General features: G+C 47.9%; 1 protein-coding gene across 1 annotated transcript in view; it reads left to right on the forward strand.

The window, feature by feature from the left end:
• The first annotated feature begins 3,856 nt into the window (after window positions 1–3,856).
• Window positions 3,857–17,402, forward strand: part of PIGK (phosphatidylinositol glycan anchor biosynthesis class K) — a 100,899-nt gene continuing 87,353 nt past the window's right edge. Inside the window, exons 1-3 of the mRNA XM_077277558.1 lie at window positions 3,857–4,109; window positions 9,190–9,243; window positions 10,560–10,651. Of these exons, the coding sequence (XP_077133673.1) occupies window positions 4,029–4,109; window positions 9,190–9,243; window positions 10,560–10,651 (227 nt within the window). The 5' untranslated portion in view covers window positions 3,857–4,028. The remainder of the gene's footprint in view (window positions 4,110–9,189; window positions 9,244–10,559; window positions 10,652–17,402) is intronic.

The raw sequence follows: 17,402 nt of genomic DNA on the forward strand, positions 1-17,402 counted from the left end.
CAAAAGTGCTTGCAGGATGCGTTTTTTCACCATTGACTAACATTAGCGGCGCATTTGCGACGCATTGCCACACGTCGCAACCGTCGTGCGACATGTTGTGGCGGACCGTCGGCTGCAAAAAACGTTACATGTAACGTTTTTTGCTGCCGACGGACCGCCATTTCCGACCGCGCATGCGCGGCCGGAACTCCGCCCCCACCTCCCCGCACCTCACAATGGGGCGGCGGATGCACTGAAAAAATGCATCCGCTGCCCCCGTTGTGCGGCGTATACAACGCTAGCGTCGGTACGTCGGCCCGACGCACTGCGATGGGCCGAGTACGACGCTAGTGTGAAAGTAAGCCTCTTTCACACTTCCATATTTTAGAATCAGTCACAATCCGTCAAAGTGCTGAAAAGACGGATCCTGTGCAGATTGTAAAAAACGGATGCACTGGATCCTGTTTTTTGACGGATCCGTCGATGCAGTAGCTGCATTAAAAATGGGTTAAATTAAAGGAATATAAATCCTTCCAGGCATGCTCAGTGTAAAAAACGGAACCTGTTGCTGGATTCCGTCATTTGACGGACAGCAACGGATCCTGCGCCCATAGGCTTCCATTCTAGCCAACGACGGATGCCGCAGGATAAGTCGCTGTACGTTTTTTCGACGCAGACAAAAAAAGTAAGGCTACTTTCACACTAGCGTCGTACTCGGCCCCTTTTTTCAACCAAACGACGCATAGCGACATGCAGTGCACGACGCTAGTGTGAAAGAGGCCTTAGAAGACTATGTGATGTCACAGCTCACCTCCTCCCCCTCCCTGCATAATAACCCCTACACAGCGCATGTCTGCAACACTCTCTTAGGCTACGTTCACATTTGCGTTGTGCGGCGCAGTGTCGGCGACGCAACGCACAATGCATGCAAAACGCAGCGTTTTGTGACGCATGCGTTCATTTTTTGCATGATTTTTGGCGCAGAAAAAACTGCATCATGCAGCGTCCTCTGCGCCCTGACAGTTGCGCCAAAATGACGCATGCGTCACAAAAGGCAAGACAACGCATGTCCATGCGCTCCCCATGTTAAATATAGGGGCGCATGACGCATGCGTCGCTGCGGCTGCGCCCGACGCTGCGCCGCACAACGCGAATGTGAACGTAGCCTCAGAAGACTATGTGATGTCACTGCTCCCCTCCTCCCCATCCCTGCATAATAACCCCTACACAGCGCATGTCTGCAACACTCTCTTAGAAGACTATGTGATGTCACAGTTCCCCTCCTCCCCATCCCTGCCTGCATAATAACCCCTGCACAGCTCATGTCTGCAACACTCTACTGTAAAAGTAAATGCGTCCGATTAATAAAGAATTTATGACTTACATCACATTTCTCTTGACCAGCTTGTTGTTTTTTTCTTCTCTTGGTTCTCATATAATCATCTATAGAATTGAGAACTAATTTTGATTAAACATAAAATAAAAAAATAATAACATAAAATTCTGCAATAAAATGATTTTTCCCCATCTATCTGACTGCAGACCTTATCTCTGCTTTTCAGCATTACCATTTGCTTCCTTCACCAACGACTGCCAGGGAAAGCTCAGATAATAATATCACGGGAACCGGCCGCTTTACACCCCTCATATTAGTTGGCAATTTCTCGATAAATGGCCATGAAGCCTCCAGATTATGGTACATAGGACCGAAATCACTGCACTGAGGCCGCTGTGTATATCGGTGGTCTCAGCCCGGCCCCTTCTATAACGCCCCCATTTGTATGGAGCAGTCAGTGATGGCAGCAATCATTTACAGTAATGTGAGATTTCAGGATTATGGACAGGAAGGATGTAAGAAGCCCAGATACCTAGAACTGGTGGATCTATAGGCTGTCCGGGAATGATGGGACTTGTAGTATTTCAACAGGCAAAGGTCGATGACCACGACTTTAGAAGTTAACCTGACCTGCTGATTCAGGGGGATGGGACTGATAAGTAATGGGGATTTCATTATGCCCAATCCTGTGATCCCATAAGAAAATTATTTACTGCTTTATGTGTCTGGAGGAGGGGGACAGAGGGGTCCGGAGGAGGGGGACAGAGGGGTCCGGAGGAGGGGGACAGAGGGGTCCAGAGGAGGGGGACAGAGGGGTCCAGAGGGGGGGGGACAGAGGAATCTGGAGGAGGGGGACAGAGGGGTCTGGAGGAGGGGGACAGAGGGGTCCGGAGGAGGACAGAGGGGTCTAGAGGACAACAGAGGAGTCTAGAGGAGGAGGACAGAGGAGTCTGGAGGAGGAGGACAGAGGGGTCCGGAGGAGGGGGACAGAAAGGTCTGGAGGAGGGGGACAGAGGGGTCTGGAGGAGGGGGACAGAGGGGTCCGGAGGAGGGGGACAGAGGGGTCTGGAGGAGGGGGACAGAGGGGTCTGGAGGAGGGGGACAGAGGGGTCCGGAGGAGGGGGACAGAGGGGTCCGGAAGAGGGGACAGAGGGGTCTGGAGGAGGGGGACAGAGGGGTCCGGAGGACGGGGACAGAGGGGTCCGAAGAAGGGGGACAGAGGAGTCCAGAGGCGGGGGACAGAGGGGTCCAGAGGAATCTGGAGAAGTGGCAACAGAGGGGTCTGAAGGAGGGGGACAGAGGGATACGAAGGAGGGGGAGAGGGGTATGAAGGAGGGGGACAGAAGGGTATGAAGGAGGGGAACAGAGAGGTCCGGAGGAGGAGGAAAGAGGTGTCTAGAGGAGGACAGAGGGGTCTAGAGGAGGAGGACAGAGGGGTCTGGAGGAGGGGGACAGAGGGGTCCGGAGGAGGGGGACAGAGGGGTCCGGAGGAGGGGGACAGAGGGGTCTGGAGGAGGAGGGGACAGAGGGGTCTGGAGGAGGAGGGGACAGAGGGGTCTGGAGGAGGGGGACAGAGGGGTCCGGAGGATGGGGACAGAGGGGTCCGAAGAAGGGGGACAGAGGAGTCCAGAGGAGGGGGACAGAGGGGTCCAGAGGAATCTGGAGGAGGGGGACAGAGGGGTACGAAGGAGGGGGAGAGGGGTATGAAGGAGGGGGACAGAGGGGTATGAAGGAGGGGAACAGAGAGGTCCGGAGGATAGAGGTGTCTAGAGGAGGACAGAGGGGTCTTGAGGAGGACAGAGGGGTCTAGAGGAGGAGGGGACAGAGGGGTCTGGAGGAGGGGGGGGACAGAGGGGCCTAGAAAAGGGGGACAGAGGGATCTGGAGGAGGGGGCAGAGGGGTCTGAAGGAGGGCGACATAGGGGTCTGGTTTTTTGGGGGTCCCTGTGCATACAGTCATGAAAAATCCAAACCTGTTAGACGTTTGGTTGCAAGCTGTGCCTTTTCCATCACAGAGATCAGGTTAGTTGTGGGTGCCTAATGAATGTTGCAAACCCCAAACTGAATAGGAGCCGTCAAAGTGCCCACCGGCCATTGATCCTTATTCCTTAGTATCTCCAGTGAGCGCCCATGGACACATACTGGCAGAAAGACAAAGGAGCTACTTCCCCTAGCAACCAGATTACAGCCAATCAGATTACAGCTCTCATTCTCATACAACTAATTACAAAACCAATGCTGCAATCTGATTGGATACAATGAAGCTGCTGCCCCTAACAACCAATCAGATAACACTTCTCATAAAGCAGAACCCACCATGAAAGCCTAGATATGATTGGTTGTTAGTGGCAACAGCTTCATTACAGCCAATCAAATTACAGTTTTTAGTCCTAGTCAGAAAATGATAAAATGAAAGCCTAGATCCGATTGGTTGCTGGGGAGTAACCACACTAATTCCTGTCCTGTTTTTCACGCGTCGCTCATATGAAACTGACCATATTTTTACAGGTGAAGTAAAGGTTCATACTCTATTCTGGGACTTGTTGTTCCTCTGAACACCTCCTGAGTCCTGACCAGACTCACAAAAATCGATACCAGCTTCCTTACCCGGCATGCACTGCGCTGGATAGTAGCTTGACAACAAGTCACGTGATGTATTCAGCGAGTCACGTGACGCGGAAGTGCCTCCTGTCACCTGGGAACCAGGAGAGAAGATGGCGGCGCTCAGCTGCGGGTGCCGGGCGCTGGTGTGTGCGCTGCTGCTTGTCCTCGGAGTGAGCGCTCAGTATGCGGAGGTGAGAGGAGGCCGCCATTATATGTAACATATGCTGCTGTGAGGTGACAGACAGAGCTGGTCCCGGCCATTCATTGTGGTGTCATCCCCTGCAGACGTCACACGGTGCCTGACATGGGAGCGCTGGTGCCCAAAGCAACCAACACCCAGGTGGCAGCAGCACGAGATCAGCCCCCAGACATTACAGGGGATGTGTGCAGAGACAGCCCTCAGCCAGTGACTGGGAATATAACTATCTGCATAGTGCAGACCTCACACGTCTCACAGCTGAGGGTTTGTTACACTTGTGTCCAGTTCACTATCAGCTCCAGGTTTATACATTGTAACCAAATACCAGAGGAGAGGTGTATGGGCGGGGGGCTCAGTGCCGGAGGGACCCCCAACAGACCACTGCAGCGTGGCCCAGGTCTGTACATGCAGGACTGTGGGCAGCAGCTCAGCCCCTGAAGAAGCCCGGCTTTCTGGCGACACGCGTTGGGCATTTCAGTGCCCCTGCCTCCCTCGTTTTTTTGTTGCACCGATGTTCCATAGCGGCATCGCTTTGCGGAGATCCCATCCGCAGGCGCAGGTTGTACAGGCTTCCTCCTTTGCCTCCCATTTATGTGACACAAGCCTATTCTGGTATGTGCAGGTTTGCTCTGATTACACGCCTTCACAATGGATTATTGTTTCTTTCTATAGCCTTCTAGGCATTGCTCTGTAGGGGCTGTTTATGCACTAGGCTTAGATGATAGGAGCTTCTGCTACTTCTGTATTGTGGGGGCTTTTTAGCAGACATTTTGCTGTTAAAGGGAACCTATCACCACGTTTTTTCCGTATAAGATAAAAATACTGTTAAATAGGGCCTGAGCTGTGCATTACAATAGTGTATGTTGTGGACCCTGATTCCCCACCTATGCTGCCGAAATACGTTACCAAAGTCGCCATTTTTGCCTGTCAATCAGGCTGGTCTGGTCAGATGGGCGTGGTGACATAGCTGTTTCTTCCCCCAGATCTTGCTCAGTTTTCCGTTGGTGGCGTAGTGGTTTGCGCATGCCCAAGTCCCGAATCCACTGCACAGGGGAGGGAAAAGAGCGCGATTTGCGCTATTCCCCTGGTGATCGGTGGGGGCGGCCATCTTCCTGTGGCCGCGCGTGCGCAGATGGAGCGCTCTGCTGCCCGGGGCTTCAGGAAAATGGCCACGGGATGCCGCACGTGCGCAGATGGAGATCGCGGCGGCCATTTTCCTGAAGCCGAGATGCGAACTCTGCTTCAGGAAAATGGCCGCCGCGATCTCCATCTGCGCACGCGCGGCATCCCGCGGCCATTTTCCTGAAGCCCCGGGCAGCAGAGCGCTCCATCTGCGCACGCGCGGCCACAGGAAAATGGCCGCCCCCACCGATCACCAGGGGAATAGCGCAGATCGCGCTCTTTTCCCTCCCCTGTGCAGTGGATTCGGGACTTGGGCATGCGCAAACCACTACGCCACCAACGGAAAACTAAGCAAGATCTGGGGGAAGAAACAGCGATGTCACCACGCCCATCTGACCAGACCAGCCTGATTGACAGGCGAAAACGGCGACTTTGGTAACGTATTTCGGCAGCATAGGTGGGGAATCAGGGTCCACAACATACACTATTGTAATGCACAGCTCAGGCCCTATTTAACAGTATTTTTATCTCATACGGAAAAAACGGGGTGACAGGTTCCCTTTAACAACATACAAAGTCTCACAAACGAAATCTGTTAATATTGCTTATCTGAGTAGTGGATTATTTATTAATTCTTACTGTCTGTCTATTTACCATTACGGTCTATGGAGTCGTGCCTTATTGCTTAGTTGCATTATTTATACAGCGTGACTTTGTTCTATCTTGGCATGTTTTTGGGGGTCAATTTTGACACTATACTTGTATGTGGCTTGATGTGGGGCTTGTTATTTTTCATATTACTGAGGTGTGGCGGCAGTGGCATGACCCTATTATAGGTCAATGTATAGTCTTGCTTGCGGTTTACAATTTTAATAGATTTTAACTTTTGCAGTGTTGTGTATTATTATTTAATAAAGTTTACATTTTCTGTAATATTTTTTTCTTTTGGTGATCCCTGTCGTATGCATGCTACTTTTCTTTTACTTGCTTGTGTCACATTTATTTAGCATGTAATGGGAGATTCCTAGCAATAGTGCCCTCCTGCTTTGGTTGTTTTTACAGCTGAGGGTTTGTTACACTTGTGTCCAGTTCACTATCAGCTCCGGGTTTATACATTGTAACAAAATATCAGAACAGAGGGGAGGTTTGTGGCCTCAGGACAGGTGAATGGGCTGGGGGCTCAGTGCCGGAGGGACCCCCAACAGACCACTGCAGCTTGGCCCAGGTCTGTACATGCAGGAATGTGGGCAGCAACTCAACCTTTGTGTCGGGGGGGAAAAAAAATCTGCCGATGGTCAAGATGCGTCTGGTGGATTTGGTGCATTTATTCAGTTCTTCTCAAGGTTTTATTTATTTTCAGGAGGTGCTTATAATTCTGCAGATGAATGGGACAGTGACTGTAGTCTGCCCCCAATCTGCTGACAGTCGCTATATTCTAAAATCAGAGCATTCCCTGCACATCCAGGCTTCTCCAGTGTATAGTGGGGGAAGGGGCTCTGACCACTTGGACCCCATGATGTCAAGAATAAGTCTCTGAGCCCGTTCTGCGTGAATCAGAGGTGCATGCGCTCAGCCTCCGCTCCGTTCCCTGTCTACAGGACTGCTGGAGGTAGCCAAGTGCAGCGAGCCGCTATTTCCAGTATTCCCATAGAGAATCAATGGAGTGGCGGCAAGTATGTGCTCCATTCAGGATGGGGCTATACAGAGCCCAATTGCTGGGGGTCCCTAACCCACTTACTTTGTTGCTAATAACCCTTTAATCCACCCATTTATTCGCCAGCTGCTAGCATACAGCAACTCTGTTCCTGGAGAACTAATTATTATTATTATTATTATTACTGTTATTAGTTTGCTTTTCATCTGAATGGTTGACAGTACAGTTGAACTATCTGCCCCCATCTATGAGATGACTGACACAGATCTGACTTCAGAAGTTCTTGATTATCAGCCGGTGTTACAGTGAATTCTAAAAGTCAGAGCTCATAACCCGGATGCTTTATTTATGGATACGACTGACTTGCTGAGCCAATTTCTGTAACAATGTTTATTAGTGGTCATTATTGGAGTCCTCCAATCTGAAACGATCTATATTTTGAACTTCAAATGTAAAAAAAATAGAACTATCCTTTATCAAATTTGCACTGTTCATCCTTGTCTGGACCCCTGCTGGTGCTGGACTCTCCTCTTCCACAGTCATCCTGTCACAGGCAGAGGGCTCCCTGCGCTTCTTATTTTTGTGTTTGCACCAGGGCTGTGGAGTCTGAACTAGTTTAGGTGGGAATTAGAGTAGATAGAAAGGTAGCGATTCCAACTCTAACTAAAGAGAAAAAAGAATATAATTTTATAATTTTTTATTATATTGGTAAAATTATTCATTTTTGTCAGTCTTTAGACAATTTTATAAATGTTAATAACTTTAATTTAGGTCCTATAATCTAATGTCCCTGTTTATAAAAAAATAAAATGATACAGTGATGTCACTCTTTGACTTCAGTAAATGTATTACTATTTTTTGGCTATTTGTAAAGGGGTTGGAACATTTGCTTGCTGATTCCAAAGCAAATACCAGCTAGACTCTAGGTTTGGAAGGAACCAGGAAATACTGAAATAGGGTAAGCAAGTTCCTAAATAACTAATATTTAAATATAACTTTTATTCTATTAAAGCCTAAAAAAAAGTGCAAACATATAGTGCTGACAAAAGTGCTAGGTGCATACATACAACAGGAAAACACATATAAAAGCGTATCACCGCCAGAGAATTATAGTGAATTCATTGTAGCTAATCTCTAATATATTAAAAGTAGAGATATAAAACTACTGAAAGAAGGGCAATCAGTCCTGATATCCTGAACACATATATTCTCTAATGGTCAGGTCTGATAGAGTAGCTATATAATATCCTAATAGTAGCTATATACTAGTATGAAAGAGAGGGTCCTTATACTCACGGGTACCCACCCTTACAGTTCTTCCATATACCTGGCGGTGAAATTATAATTTACAAAAATGCTCATATAGGAACAACGATCGTACGGCAATGTGAACCTATTCCGTGTTCAATCTCAAAGAGTACATGCCTTATTAAACGTCATTGCATGCATATATGGTTAAGTATTATACTCATCTGCCTTCTCACGGTCATCATCTGGACGTAGTGCAGCTTGAGTTATTGTGGACCATTAGAGCGGCTTTCTGAATGTAACCACATCATTTTCTATAGGTCCACCTTGCTGAATAGTGCCTCCCAGATGATGACCGTAAGGGTGGGTACCCGTGAGTATAAGGACCCTCTCTTTCATACTAGTATATAGCTACTATTATGATATTATAAAGTTAAAGTTATATTTTAATATTAGTTATTTAGGAACTTGCTTACCCTATTCTGATTCCAAAGCACTTGGCGTCACATGATGAAGGGGGCTGACTGTTCTGTAGCTAAGCCAACCTCCTTCTCCATCACAGCTAATGCAGGCTCACTGTATACATTTTATGAGAGAGCTCTATTTTGATGGAATAGTGTCATAAAGCAACCCCTGTCTATAGGGCATAAGGATATCATAAAGGTGTCCTCCACTCAAACTCCCCTTCTATAGGAAATGATAACTCTAGTTGAGCGTCCACAGTACGAGCTATTCTTGTATTAGATCGGCGGCCATTTATCTTGATGCCTGACCCTGACGTGGAATTGCACCTTTCTCCTGCTGAGGATGTGACTGAATGTCCACAACTTCCACTGCAGCTGGTCTAGGAGCCGGACCTGGGGTGATCGACTGGTAGCCTTGTGGGACCTCTAGTGTCTAGATTTGTGATTACTTCCATTCGAAGGGAGATTAATTTATTATTAACTAATGGTAGAAATTCCCTGTTAACCTGCAGGCGCCTCTTGAATTTGCTGAACACTCAATAGTTTTGGTGATGTAACTTTCCTGTATTGTCTTGTATTTCTAGAATAAGGCGGAACACTTCTTCAGAAGCGGACACACAAATAACTGGGCAGTTTTGGTAAGTGTTATGTTTTTCTTGCTTTCATTGAGGCTATGATGCTGTAGATCTTTACACAAAGTTAAAGGGACTGTCTCAGCCATTTTCTTATGTCATAGATGTTCGGCCCAATCACTCAGGATCCCCTCTGTTAGCAGAGAGTTGCTGCAGTGGATGGTGTTGCCAAATTGGGAACAGCCCTTTTAAATTTGGTTTGTCTGGGAATTTCAAAAAGTTGTTTTAATATAAGAAGCATTACTCACCTATTAAGCGCTCCTCTTTTTGAGCGCCACAGAACACTTTTAATCACTGCATTATTACAAGTGAAAAAAAGGTGTTCAACCCCAGTCCTTGTGTAACCGGACTGGTCCAGGAGCCCCATCATTCATCCTTGCAATTCACTGGTATTGCACCCACAGCCATCATGTGCAGGTTCCCATACAGTGACTAATCATGTCTCTTTCTTTAGGAGGTGAGGGCACGCTATGGAGATGATGAGATTTTGAGATGGAAATGGCTGCAATACCTATCTATATTGTTACCTATAAAACGCTATAAACCAATGCTGCACCTTTATTGAAGGAAAAAAACTGTAGTAAGCTCCGCTGAATGCTGGTATTTGGGGCAAAGACTAGCTGCTGTGATATCTCCCATACACAGCACACACAGATATGTGGGAATCCTGTCTCTATGTAGCACATGTTCAGAAGCAGCAGCATGCAGGAAATCATACAGCAGTACTAAGAGTGCAGCTGAAAATGTAGCGCTGGGGTGATATGAAACAATTACTAGAAATCAGTGGCACAGATCTGCCTGTGTCTGCCTCTTTTCACTCTGCTCTCCAATTTCCGTAGACCTAATGGGCAGCTGCAGTCTTTTCCCTCAGAACTTTCACGCCATCCTCTCTTCGGCCAAACGGATTGTGTTAGTTTCTCACAATGAAGGATGAGTTCAGAAGGCCGAGGAGTAGAAGTGGTGCATAAGTGTGTTGAAATGACAGCGACTTTTTAATACAGAGGTTATCGGCTATTTATTTTATTTACTCGCTTATATAGTGCCATCATATCTACAGCGCAGTACAAACATCACCATCGCTGTACCCATTGGGGCTCACAATCTATATTGAGAATCCAGAGGAAACCCACTCAAAATGTGAAAAACATTCAGAGTCCTTGCCTTGGTGGAGCCCCGGTGCCGTCGGCGGAGCCTCGGTGCTCTACAATGTGCTGAATCAATCACTTGATGTCTAGTATCAGGGTTCTTGTATTCTACATATTGGGCTCTTGCTGCTTATATTTGTGGTATTGCTAATCCTTGGCACTATTATTCTTTCTCAGGTTTGTACTTCTCGATTTTGGTTCAATTACCGACATGTGGCAAATACTCTTTCTGTGTACAGAAGTGTAAAGAGACTTGGAATCCCCGACAGGTGAGAGCGAGCTTATCATTTCTCTGGATATACATCCTTTGTCACTAAAACCTATGCTGTTGTTTGTAGGTAATGGTAATGTGTAGGGTTGAGCGAAACGGATCGGTCCTTTTCAAAAGTCGCCGACTTTTGGCAAAGTCGGGTTTCGTGAAACCCGACCCCAGCGTGGGATCGGCCACACGGTCGGCGATCTTCGCGCCAAAGTCGCGTTTTGCATGACGCTTTCCCCGCCATTTTTTAAGCCAATGAAGGAGTGCGTGCAGCGTGATGACATGGGTTCCGGCTCGCTTTGTGCGGCGTCACAGGGGGTAAAACCGCCATGTTAACGTTTGGGATATAGCGATTTCCACAGTGAAACACAAATGAGAGAGAGAGAGAGAGAATATGAAAGAATCGGCCGATTTCACACGATCCGACTTTCGAGACAGTCGGGTTTCACGAAACCTGACTCGATCCTAAAAAAACAAAAGTCGCTCAACCCTAGTCATGTGTATACAGTGATGGATGTATCACTTCTGAGGTGCAGTTGTCTCTTATTTCAGTGGGCAATATTGCAACGCAATGTTCTTTTTTTCAATATTATTCCCAATTTCTTAATGATATAGGGCCGAATAATATGTGAGAACCGACCCCCACTGGTTCCAGTGAATGTCTTCTGGCTTCATCCTCTGAAATTAAGGACATGTGGACTCGTCTTTCCTCGGGTCCTGGTCAGATCCATCATCAGCCCTGCTCTAGATATTTAACCACAGCGTATGCCATAAATCTATGATAGTTCTTGCCAGGTCCCACCTATCTCCAGCATGGGGGTCCTGGTGTGCACCTACATTACCACCTCCATTTGTTCTCCTCCTGGATATGGCAGCTGGTGGGAGCTGAACTCCCATCTATCTGACACCTTGTAGTAACTGACAGGTGACAGCAGAGTGAAAGATAAAAAAAACCACAAGAGCGCAGCCATCCACTGGATAAATAGTGCTGCCGTCCATATTTTCACTTTTCAGCTTTTTCAATTTTGTGCATTTTGTGTTTTCACAAAACTGGCACAAGTTATTGCTGGAAATAAGACATGAAGCCTCCACACGTACTTTTGGATGCTTCAACTACTTTATTCCTGGAGTGAGAATTTGGTGCCAAAAACGACTGATAAAAAATAATCCAGGAGGCGGGCTGTATTCATGAGCTGAGTGTTGTTGCTGCTTCATCCCACCCTCTTTAGTAATGATTGACAGCCGACAGATACCTCAGCACTGGTGTGAGGGTAGGGGGTGCATCAATCCAACAGATCATTTACTATCTTCTCGCTCTATTCTTTCTTAGTATCCATTACACAAGATGCCCTCCCATATAGTATGATAGCTCACTGGTCCTATTACTATTATATATGACGCTTTAATTAATAGGGATCTGATGACAGATCTGCTTTACACTGGTCATAATCATCCGGATGATATCAGTGACCCCTATCACTCCTATGAGAGCAATAAACTAAGGGTACCGTCTCACATAACGATTTACCAACGATCACGACCAGCGATACGACCTGGCCGTGATCGTTGGTAAGTGGTTGTGTGGTCGCTGGGGAGCTGTCACACAGACCGCTCTCCAGCGACCAACGATGCCGAAGGCCCCGGGTAACCAGGGTAAACATCGGGTTACTAAGCGCAGGGCCGCGCTTAGTAACCCGATGTTTACCGTGGTTACCAGCGTAACAGTAAAAAAAAAACAAACAGTACATACTTACATTCCGGTGTCTGTCCCCCGGCGTTCTGCTTCTCTGCACTGTGTGTGCGCCAGCCGGAAAGCACAGCGGTGACGTCACCGCTGTGCTCGCTTTCCGGCTGGCCGGCGCTCACAGTGCAGAGAAGCAGAACGCTGGGGGACAGATACTGTTTGGTACTGTTTGGTTTTTTTTTACTTTTACGCTGGTAACCACGGTAAACATCAGGGCCGCGCTTAGTTACCCGATGTTTACCCTGGTTACAAGCGAATGCATCGCTGGATCGCTGTCACACACAACGATCCAGCGATGACAGCGGGAGATCCAGCGACGAAAGAAAGTTCCAAACGATCTGCTACGACGTACGATTCTCAGCAGGGTCCCTGATCGCTGCTGCGTGTCAGACACAGCGATATCGTATGGATATCGCTGGAACGTCACGGTTCGTACCGTCGTAGCGACAAAAGTGCCACTGTGAGACGGTACCCTAAGGGGTTTTGTGGTCAGATCTTAACCTTTCTGATCCTTTCTTTCTATTCCAGAGGTGTCCTGCAGCAGCTGCTTATCTCCCTTCCTTAAAGGAGTAATCCCCATCTGAATGTAGTGGCAGCCAAGCCTGCACCTCTGTGCTCCATTCATTCTCTACAGGGTTTATCGCTGTACGCCGCTGTCCCATAGGGAATGAATGGACTGGAGGCAACCTCCACCTCGGCCCCATTCACACTGCAAAGCCCTGCTCTTGGGGATTGCTGGATGAATGGAATAAGGTAGAACTCTAAAATATACGGAAAACTCCTTTAATCCCCTAAGGATAAAGACAGTTTTTATTTTTGCACTTTAATTCTTCTTGCCGTATGAGGACTTGTTTTTTTCACTTGTAGTTTTGACACCGTTTGTTTTACAATACAGTTTACTGAAAAACAACAAAAAGTGCAATGAAATTGTAACTAAACTGCAGGTTCGCCGTTATTTTGGGGTTTTGTTATTCTGCGATAAAGACTTGGTACCGCAGTGTGATTGTGGTGATTCCAACTTGTGTTTTTTATGTTTAATATGTTTTAGTGGTTAAAATAAATTCAGAACTTTGTACCCCCAAAAATCAGATTCATTGGTGTTTTGTGAGATCTGTAACGTTTTCTTTTCCCCGTGGATGGAGCTGTGCGAGGGATTTTTGCTCTGTGAGCTGATGCTTTTCTTCGTACCATTTACGGGTGCATACAGCGTATTGATTGCTTTTTATTGCATTTTTTAGGGGTTGGTGTGGTGACCAAAAAGCATCAATTCTGATGTTTTACATTATGGATTAAATAATTATATATTTTAATAGCTCAGACTTTTATGTTCACGGTAGTACCAAATATTCTATTTTATTTTTTTATTTTTGGACTGAACAAGAGCGGGAGCTATTCAAACTTTTCTGCTTTTTAAATATTTATAAAAGCTTTTCTTTTAAATACTGGATTTTTCACATGAACCTGCGATCCTTTGATCACTTGCAGTAGTTTAGCAGGAGGGGCAATGGGCAGGCAAAACACAGACGCCACCAGGAGGGAACCATTTAAGTGATAATAGGTTTACTTGGTTTAGGGATTTACTCTGCAGAGCTGGAATTTAACCCTGTCCTTCCCAGCTGTGCTACAGTGGCTAAACAGCAGTGATCAGAGCTAAGTCCAGTCACTGCTGTTAGAGGCAGTTGCTGGCTGTGTAACAGAGCCCCAAGCCATGCACTAGGACCTTCCCTAGGACGTACGGTTACTTCCTGGGGGAGGCAAGGGGTTAATTAAACAATGCTCCTAGCCAAGCTCCATAGATGTGTATGTAGGTAATAGGAGATATATATGGCCCTGCTATAGTGTTGCCTGGAGTCTGGGAAATGTATTTCCTCCATTGCTGCTTGCTTGCACATCTGCCCTCTGAACATGCTATGGTGAAGCAGGGCATGCTGGGAATTGTAGTTTGGCTGCAGCCAGGGAGTCAGTTTGGTGGCCGTGGCCCTAATGCGTGCCAAGCCGTGATCCTGCACAGATACGAGTTATGTTCGTATAGAGGACGGCACGTTATTAGCAATTTCTTATTCTAATGTCACCTTGAGATTCCTGTATCTGCACATTATGAGCCGCGAGGAGATAAATGGGTGTAAAAGAGGAGAAAATACATGGGGGCCACAGCCAAAGTCACCGGCGGTCACATAAATGCCAGAAACGCCTTTTTTTAATGTGTGTGTTGCTGTAGAGTCATTTTTGGAACATAAAGTACAGTACGTTCCTTTTTATTATCCGCAAATCAACAGATGAAAAGAGTTTGCTTCTCTTCCCCCGGGAATTCACATGAAAGGTGACTCAGAATCTGGCAGCCGGCTCCTGAGGACGCGTGTTACTTATGTACGGCGTTTTCATTCCTAAGTCTTACCAGATCAAATGCCTGACGCGTCTTCCATCGGCTTGCTGCCGGCATTGAGGGCTCGTCGTCCATCCACCTTTTATTTGGAGTCCGGCGCTTGGCAGCAGGTTCGAGCAAGAAACCAAGGAGAATTCCAGGGGAAAGTGGTCGCCCTTCATATGCTTCGTCCTCCTTCAGATACAGGTGGTAATTGGCACATTTAGACGGCAGAGGAAAAGCTTAGATAATTGGGTATAAGTTCATGGCGGACATAGTAAGTGTTTATCACCTGCTGCTATTCTTTCAATTCGAGCGTATGGAGGAGTATCTGATTCCACCTCCCCCCCGGGCACTCGATCTTCTCACAAAATATTGCAGGGTCCTGACCGCAGCCTGAGAGGTCCTGCCCTGACCGCAGCCTGAGAGGTCCTGCCCTGACCGCAGCCTGAGAGGTCCTGCCCTGACCGCAGCCTGAGAGGTCCTGCCCTGACCGCAGCCTGAGAGGTCCTGCCCTGACCGCAGCCTGAGAGGTCCTGCCCTGACCGCAGCCTGAGAGGTCCTGCCCTGACCGTAGTATATATTGTATACTGGGTCCTTTTTCAAGTACAATAGAGCAGAGCAGGACTCGGGGGTCTATAACATACAGGGGTCACTCATTATGTATCCTCCATTGCTGCTGTAGAGGTTGATGCCGATGAACCTATGGAAAAGCAGCTGCCCGGGATGAAGCTGTTTTAAAGGCATTGTTCTATCAGAGACATCCCTTTTTTAGAAAATGTCTCCTGGTACCCCCACAAACAGCCAATTTTTGCCTTGGGGAAAGTGCGGACAGATGGGAATTTTTACTGTAGCAGCCACTGCAAGGAGAATGCAGTATTATATGGCAGATGTTCGTATAACGTCAGACGTCTTCTAGATTGTGAATTGCTCATAGAAGGGGGATCATGAGCTCGGGACCACCTTGTGTGATGACCTCCTGATGCCCCGCCAGGGTATATACACTGGGGTTGTCTTCATAAATTGTCCCCTTTTAACAGTAGGGACCCTCCAACGTAGGGCAAGTGCCGACTACTTCAGCCGCTGCAGGAGCCCCAATGTTCACACGCTGCAGATTAGGGGATTCGGAGGCAGAAAGTCCGCAGCGGGTTACAGCAGCAGCAAAGTAAATGGGATTCAGAATCTCGTCCGCACGGTGCAGATAATTTCCACACAGAAATCCGTCTTCTGTGGATTATTAAATCTGCTTCATGTTTAATTCTTTGCACAGATTTTCACGGCAGACTTCACACTTTTGCACATGCTTAAAGTAAAAATAGCAGCAGGATTGGCATGTGATGCTCGTGGATTTTATTATTTTTTTAAAATTATCTTTGTATTTCTGCGACAGAATCCATACACATCTCTTCCCCTCACATATGAACATACCCTCAAATTTCCATAGATCTTAATAGAAGGCAACCATTGATGACCGCGGCTTTTATGTCCATAGTCCAGGAGGCCGAGCGGAAGCAGCACACACGGTGCAGAGCTGACCAGCACAGCGCCACATACTGTGCAGTGGTCGTTCTTGGTTCTGCAGCTCAGCTCTTGTCTCAAGTGAATGTTATCTGCAGCTGCAGTACTGAGAACGGCCACAACACTGTGTGCGGCGCTGTGCACACCCAGCTCCTGCCAGAGGTGTCAGACCTGAGCATAGATCATCTACTTAATGGACAGCCCCACTGTGTAGTCTCTCAAAGGAGAGGTGTAAATCGCAATCAGTAATAGCCGCATCACTGTCGTCATCCTATAGATGCAGCTGGTCCTCCACAGGTACGCCATAGCTTTCTAATTGGGGTAAATCCTGTAGACTTTTCATAGGATGTTAGTTAACCTCTGCTTGTTTTTTGGAGGTAGGATGGCAGAGCATGCGCCAGATAGCAATGCTGCCATGTTCATATCGGCAGATCACGTCCAATGACCCGCTCAATAATACCTATCGGAGCATGGTATTGCTGGGTGCAGCCAACGTTATGGCCCCTGAGACGCCGGCTGCATCTTCTAAGTGACTTCTTCCATCTTTGCCTCTGTATAACTTGAGTCTTTTATGGGGTCGCTCCGGTGCCCTTCAGGTGAAAAGTGGCACTGCCGATTTCTCTGCACACCCAGGAGGTCGGGAGCCCTACTGTGCAGGAAGGAATGAGGCACAATTCGGGATTCGGCTGCGCTGCAGGTCTCTGCACACCCCAGAGGTTGGGAGCGCTGCTCTGCAGGGAAAAGTGCAGCACAGCCCAGTCACACTGCCACCCTGCAGGTCTCTGCACACCCCAGAGGTTGGGAGCGCTGCTCTGCAGGGAAAAGTGCAGCACAGCCCGGTCACACTGCCACCCTGCAGGTCTCTGCACACCCCAGAGGTTGGGAGCGCTGCTCTGCAGGGAAAAGTGCAGCACAGCCCAGTCACACTGCCACCCTGCAGGTCTCTGCACACCCCAGAGGTTGGGAGCGCTGCTCTGCAGGGAAAAGTGCAGCACAGCCCGGTCACACTGCCACCCTGCAGGTCTCTGCACACCCCAGAGGTTGGGAGCGCTACTCTGCAGGGAAAAGTGCAGCACAGCCCGGTCACACTGCCACCCTGCAGGTCTCTGCACACCCCAGAGGTTGGGAGCGCTGCTC

The sequence above is a fragment of the Ranitomeya variabilis genome, chromosome 8, assembly GCF_051348905.1.
Source record: "Ranitomeya variabilis isolate aRanVar5 chromosome 8, aRanVar5.hap1, whole genome shotgun sequence".
Lineage (NCBI taxonomy): Eukaryota > Metazoa > Chordata > Amphibia > Anura > Dendrobatidae > Ranitomeya > Ranitomeya variabilis.